Raw genomic sequence first — 6,535 nt, forward strand, 5'->3', positions numbered from 1 at the left:
GCTATCCATGAGCGCTCTTGCATAGGAGTGGGCCCAACTCTCTGTTCAGAATACATAACATGTTTAAAAGAGGCTTGTTTCAGCATTAGTTTTTGTGGAACACCAAATAACTGCAAACTTATGTTTGATTCCAATTGTTCCAAGAAACATGGATTATGCTTCCTAAAAAGGAAAAAAATTGTTATATGTTGCTGTTTCTTTTGCTTCATGTTGTTCTTTGGTTATAGCATTTTATGCATCATGGAACCCCTTCTGTATGTCGTAGTGGCTGTTTTTTCCTTGTTTCCTTATTGTAAGATCACGTTTGGTGGATTAAATAATCCACTTATTGAAGGTTGGTGGAGTGGTGTTCTGCTTTATTGAGGAAAATTAGTGAAATTGTGACGGCAAATAAAAGAGTTGCTGGTCCTAGTTGGACTAATCAAATCTAGATATATAATATAACAGGTTTTTAGTTTCTGATGTATATCTACCTACGGTATTTTTTGACTTTACTGGTACATATTAGCAAGGAAAACAAAGGAAACCTTATAGTTGAGAAGTGTGTATATGTGGTTATACTGCTAGAGCCAGCTTCATGTGAAATGAAGTCTGCATATACTCTTGAACGATATATTATAGAGCAAGTTAGTTCTTTTTATAGTTATGAAAAGTTAACGTCCACTACCCTAAATGTCAAGGTTTTAATTGGAACTAGTCTATATACTCTCAAGCCTTTGCTCTTGGTTAAATTTGAAATTCAGATCTTATTTAATTTTTATGGCCAATTCGAGGTTAAACCGATTCTGTTGACTAGAAGGTGATCTTTATTCATATAAGGATATATAAGGCAAATATATATCTTCAAAATAAATTAATTTCATACTAAATGTTTCCCATATATTCCTTTTCTAAACTAGTTAAAGAGATTGGATTTCTTTTATTTTATTTTTAATTTTTGAGATGGTGAGCTCCTCCGCCCCAAGCGCCTTAAAAAGAAAATAAAGGAAATCCAATCTTCCCTGGTTAAAGGTGGAATAACTGGCATCATGGTAACTCTTTGAATGGACTCACTGCCACCTCAAAGTAATGCCTTTTTGGAAGGGTTTGGGTTCACAATGAAAGCATCAAACATGTTGAAAACAAACCATCCCAATCCCAGGATAGTGAACCAATTACTGCTGGACTGGAAAGAGCTGAACCAGATGATCATTTTACTGGAATTTTTGAGGAGCTTTGGGTGTTTGGAGGCTGAGGTTTTGTCCCAGTTCTGCAAGAGCCTGGTTTTCTTGACAGTTTTTGAGGTGTTTTCTTCCAAGACTGAATTTTGGTGAAAGAAGTCAAGGGCAAGCAATCGGACATCGCCACTGAAGTGAAGTTTCTGGTGTATAGCTTGGAGAAGTCATTGATTCCTCGGCATCAGGCCATGCAGATGCTGAAATCCAAAATGTTGCTTGTCAAGGATTGCTCAGAGAAGTATATTCTCCAGCACCAGGAGAAAGTCCTAAGACTATGACAGATGTATATCACTTTCTGTGATACTGGTGGTTCCTGCTGATTCAAGTTCTTGATTTTCCCATGGCCTTTATGATCTCAGTTCATGTATTCCATGTTAATCTCTTAACAATTACATGACCAGTTCTTTTTAACTTGTATGAGCAGTTTTGGTAACACCATGATATTGTGTAAGGGCAATTGACAGTGATTGATATTTTGGTTCATAGCATCCTTAACTAAATGGATTGGAGAATGTGTCAAATTTGCATGATTAGTTTAGCCACTGAAGTCTATATGAATGATCTCATATATTTAATAAATCAATGAAGCTTGCTGTTCTACTCCTGTTGAGTGCCAAATCAAATAGTATACTGTCTCCATATATCTGATTGCTGATATTGTTTTGTATTTCTGCTGGATATTTTCCAATTTGATGCATTTTTCTGCCTCCATAATGCTGGATTTTTTCTTAATCTGATAGTGTCGCTACTCCATGGATAAAATAAAGGCTACTCAAGCATAAACTTGGATTTATTTAAGCTTACTTGCTATTTGCATAGAACTATTTGATATATTCTATCAGTGGCTAGTTGATGCCATAGATCTTCCATAAGTTGCTTGTCCTATATAGGCTTGAGCTCTTTGGTGAAGACATGAAAAAGCAGGTCAACTAAAATCTATTTGAGATGCCATTTGGTTTGATCATGGATTTGACTATTAGATTTCAATGCACTGTTTGTTCAAGATCTATTAAACCAAAGTTGTTTGAATCATTTTGTCATGTTGCTCAAGCGGTGCCAAAATTAAATGCTTCTTGCTGAATAATGACATCCTATTTGACATAAACAAAATTCAGTGAGCATATTTTTTTCTCTGTTGGGGCCACTTTGACAACTAGATCATCATGAGTTGGAGATAGAACCAAAAAGCTTGTTGATACTTGCTGTTGTTGTTAGGACAGGTTCCATTAGGGGATGAAATCTTCCAAGGGTATAAATTCATACTCTCAGAAAACCATCCACTTATGTGCATGTCATGCTTCAAAATTATTGCAGTATTATGTATGAGTTTTCCTGACTTGCTATCAATCAGAGCTATCGGTGATGTTGTGACTGTATCTCTTTCTGATATTTTTTTCAATTCTGATTCTAATGGTGCCTGGTATACTGAATCCTCAAGTTGATCCCAGATCCACGTAATCCCAAGGGTGTTGTGGACCTTCTTATTTAGGGTGGATGCATTATTATACAAGTTTATTTTTGAGGAAATCACGTTCAATGTAAACTAGTACAGACCTACAAAGAAAGGTAAGAGTTCTTAAACTAGTTGGACTGCTAGAGATGTATACCACTGCATGTGGCAAGATAGGCACCATATTCCTGTGGCAAGATAATGTGCAATGACTTCTTTGTGTCCTTCCATGATTGCATTAAGGGATTACGTTTGACTTCTTGAGTGATCACTCTAGCAAATGTGTCATCTGAACATGTTTGACTAAAGTTGTATGATTCTTTCATCAACTCCATAATGAGTGCCATTCCAATGATATATGTGTCTAGCTTTGCTTTAGACAATTGTATAAAGGAGAATACAAAAAGATTGTAGGTGAACAGCTGATCGAATATGCTAATGTTGGTGCCTACAACTGAAATTTATCATTCTTTTGGAAATTTCAGGATTTTCAATATCGAATTTTGCAATGCAATGTCCAAGGTCTGTAGTTATACTGTCTCAAAAAAGGAAGAAAAAATCAAGAGAAAGCTACTTTGGATGAATTACATACCAAGTACTTATATATGTTATTGGTAATGTAAGATTAAGAATCATGAAAGTTGTCCTATATTGTTGTTATTTGAGATTCATGCCTCATGGAAGTTCCAAATTTACAATTTAAGCTATAAATTGTAAGCTTGTAGTGTAGCCATTTCATGGAATATTACAACTTGAATAAAGGCTACTGAAGCATAAACTTGGATTGATTGGAGCTTGTTATTTGCATCGAACTATTGGATGTACTTTGTCAGTGGCCTCATGCAGTTAGGAACTAGTTGATGCCATAAATCTTCCAGAGTTGCTTGTCCCACATGGGCTTGAGCTTTTTGGTGAAGACATGAAAAAGCAGGTCAACTAAAATCTATTTGAAATGCCATTTGGTTTGATCATGAATTTGACTATTAGATTTTGATGCACTGTTTGCTCAAGATTTATCAAACCAAAGTTGTTTGAATCATTTTGACATGTTGCTTGCTGCCAAAATTAAATGCTTCATGCTGAATAATGACATCCTATTTTGACATAAACAAAATTCTGTGAGCATATTTTTTTTCTCTGTTGAGGCCACTTTGACAACGAGATCATCATAAGTTGGACAGAGAACCAAAAAGCTTGTTGATACGTGCTATTGTTGTTAGGACAGGTTCTATTAGGTGATGAGATCTTCCCAGGGTATAAATTCATACTCTCAGAAAACCATCCACTTATGTGCATATCATGCTTCAAAATTATTGCAGTATTATGTACGACTTTTCCTGATTTGCTATCAAGCAGAGCGATCGGTGATGTTGTGACTGTATCTCTTTCTGATATTTTTCTCAAGTCCGACTCTAATGGTGCCTGGCATACTGAATCCTCAAGTTGATCCCAGATCCGCATAATCCCAAGGATATTGTAAACCTTCTTATTTAGGGACGGTACATTATCATACAAGTTTCTTTTTTAGCAAATGCCACTCAATGTGAACTAGTGCAAACCTATAAAGAAAGGTAAGAGTTCTTAAACTAGTACAAAGAAAGGTAGAGTTCCTATTCATATTTTGTTATAGAAGTACTAGAAGAACCATCCCGAAACAGAGAATTACTACAACAATCACAACTGATACATGATAAGGTGACCGTGAGCATATTTACTATTTAAGACAACATATCATCACAAATAACAAAGATGATTCTTTTCTTGTACTTGGCTTTTGTATTTCTACTCATTCTTCTTTTTCCTGATCTGATTTATCGGTTATCACCATGCTGAATTTTGTTATAATCTGATATACCATTTAAACAACTGCGAGAGTCGATTACAATTAATGTCGGACATCTCTTTTTATAGAACATATATCAAACATAAAGGTGGAGCCAATTAATACTCACTTGCGACTCTTAGAATAAACGCTCTGCTCAGTGGTCAATGCTGTTATCATCTGATCAAAGCCTCAAAGCCATTAATCCAGAAGAACAACAGGTGGACATCAACCCTCCCATCCTCCAGAGGTCTCTTGGAGGAAAATATTTTGCATTGTACGTGCAAGGTTGTTTGATGGTATTGCAACAAGCCAACATGGGCTCAACGATTTTATGGTTTGACCATTTAATACTTGCTTTCGGAGGACCGGTCTGATTTTATCCGTTCCCAGACCGGTCTGATTAATCCCCCGGTCTGGCCGGTCTGATTTAATCCTCCGGTCTGGCCAGAGCTGGTCCCCGCGACGGACGACTCATCGTTTTGAACCCTAGCGGCCGCAATGTGATGCGGCCACCCAACTCCCTTCTACCAAAGCCGCGATGCTGCTGCCCAAACTCTCCGCCTCCTTCCTTCGGTGTAATACCACCACCACCACCCTCCTCGCATTCTTCCACCGCCGCCGCCTCGGACACCTCCTCCTTTTCTCCACCTCCACCGCCGGCGGCAACGGCGAGAGTCCATCTCACAAGCCCCAATTCCTTGTTGAATACCTCGTGAGCTCCTGTCGGTTCCCGCCGGACAAGGCGGCTGAAGTCTCCAAACCCCTCTCCCACCTCAAATCCACCGAGAAGCCGAAATCCGTGGTGGATTTATTGAGATCTTACGGTTTCGAGGACGCCCATCTCAGAAAGCTTGTATCTTTGAATCCCAGATGCCTCTGCCACGACGCCGAGAAGACCCTGGTCCCAAAGATGCGAGCTTTTCTGGACATGGGCTTCTCCCCCTCCGACCTCATCCCCTTGATCCTTTCCAATCCCAGCGTACTCAATCTCCGCATCGACCAAATCCTGCTCAAGATTGAGGTGTGGAAGAATCTACTAGGCTCCACCGATCTTCTGATGAAATTGTTGAAGAGAAACGAGTGGTTTTTTGGCTGCAGCGTCGAGAAGACCGTCCTTCCTAACATATCGCTCTTGCGGGACTGCGGCATCACGGATGAGAGGCTAGCTACGATTGTGAGGAAGCGCCCTACCTTCATTACTCAGAGAACGGAATCGCTCCGAGCTTTGGTTGACCGTGTCGACGAGCTGAAGATGCCCCGCAGCTCGGGCTTGTTCGTGTGGGCCATTCAGATCGTCCGTATGGTGAGCAGAGCCAGGTTCCAGGCCAAGATGGAGCTCATGAAGAGCTTGGGGTGGTCGGAGTCAGAGTTCCTCGCTGCATTCCGAAAAGCGCCACTCTTCCTATCTGTCTCTGAAAGGGTGATGCGAAGAAAGATGGAGTTTTGGGTGAAGGAAGCCGGGTGCAAGCCCTCCTATCTTGCCCTCAACCCACAGCTTCTTATGTATAGCTTGGAGAAGAGGTCGATTCCTCGGGTTCGTGCACTGGAGATTCTAAAGTCAAAAGGGTTGCTCAGAAGGAAGTCCCAGCTGCAGAGCATAATGAGTATATCAGAACAGGATTTTATCAAGAAGTATGTTCTCTGCCACAAAGAGGAAGGGCCTAAACTGTATAAACTGTATACTTCTGGCCTCAATCAACCAACCCCTTTATCCTGAATTCTAGAGATAGAATGAGAATGACTTGCTTGTCTGCTTATTAATTGTCGCACAAGCAGGTATGAATGTTCATATTTGAACAATTAGATAAGCAATGATTCTCAAACTGCTTTAGTTTGCTCTTTTGGTGTTCTTTTAAGCAGTTAACTATGTTTCTGTGGTTATTGGTATTCTGAAGCACTGAGTTATTACCTGTTTGGATGAGAAAGAGAGTTGTTTAATTAGTTTAGAAACTCAAGGGAGATGCACTACATGCTCTGATTCCTAAAACTTTGTTTTTTCTATGCAACTAGTTGACCGATAAGCATCATATGATCCAATGAAAT

The 6,535-nt window shown here is 39.4% G+C and overlaps 1 protein-coding gene across 1 annotated transcript; it reads left to right on the top strand.

Moving 5' to 3' along the window:
* Window positions 1–4,890: 4,890 nt before the first annotated feature.
* Window positions 4,891–6,330, top strand: LOC105058369 (transcription termination factor MTERF8, chloroplastic). The gene has a single exon (XM_010941273.4). The coding sequence runs from the start codon at window positions 5,031–5,033 to the stop codon at window positions 6,207–6,209; it is 1,179 nt and encodes a 392-aa protein (XP_010939575.1). The 5' UTR covers window positions 4,891–5,030; the 3' UTR covers window positions 6,210–6,330.
* Window positions 6,331–6,535: the final 205 nt, after the last annotated feature.

This window comes from Elaeis guineensis, chromosome 15, assembly GCF_000442705.2.
Source record: "Elaeis guineensis isolate ETL-2024a chromosome 15, EG11, whole genome shotgun sequence".
In the NCBI taxonomy this organism is placed as follows: domain Eukaryota; kingdom Viridiplantae; phylum Streptophyta; class Magnoliopsida; order Arecales; family Arecaceae; genus Elaeis; species Elaeis guineensis.

Excerpts from the sequence above, each read along its gene's own strand:
- LOC105058369 (XM_010941273.4), top strand. The coding sequence starts at position 5,031 with ATGCTGCTGCCCAAACTCTCCGCCTCCTTCCTTCGGTGTAATACCACC.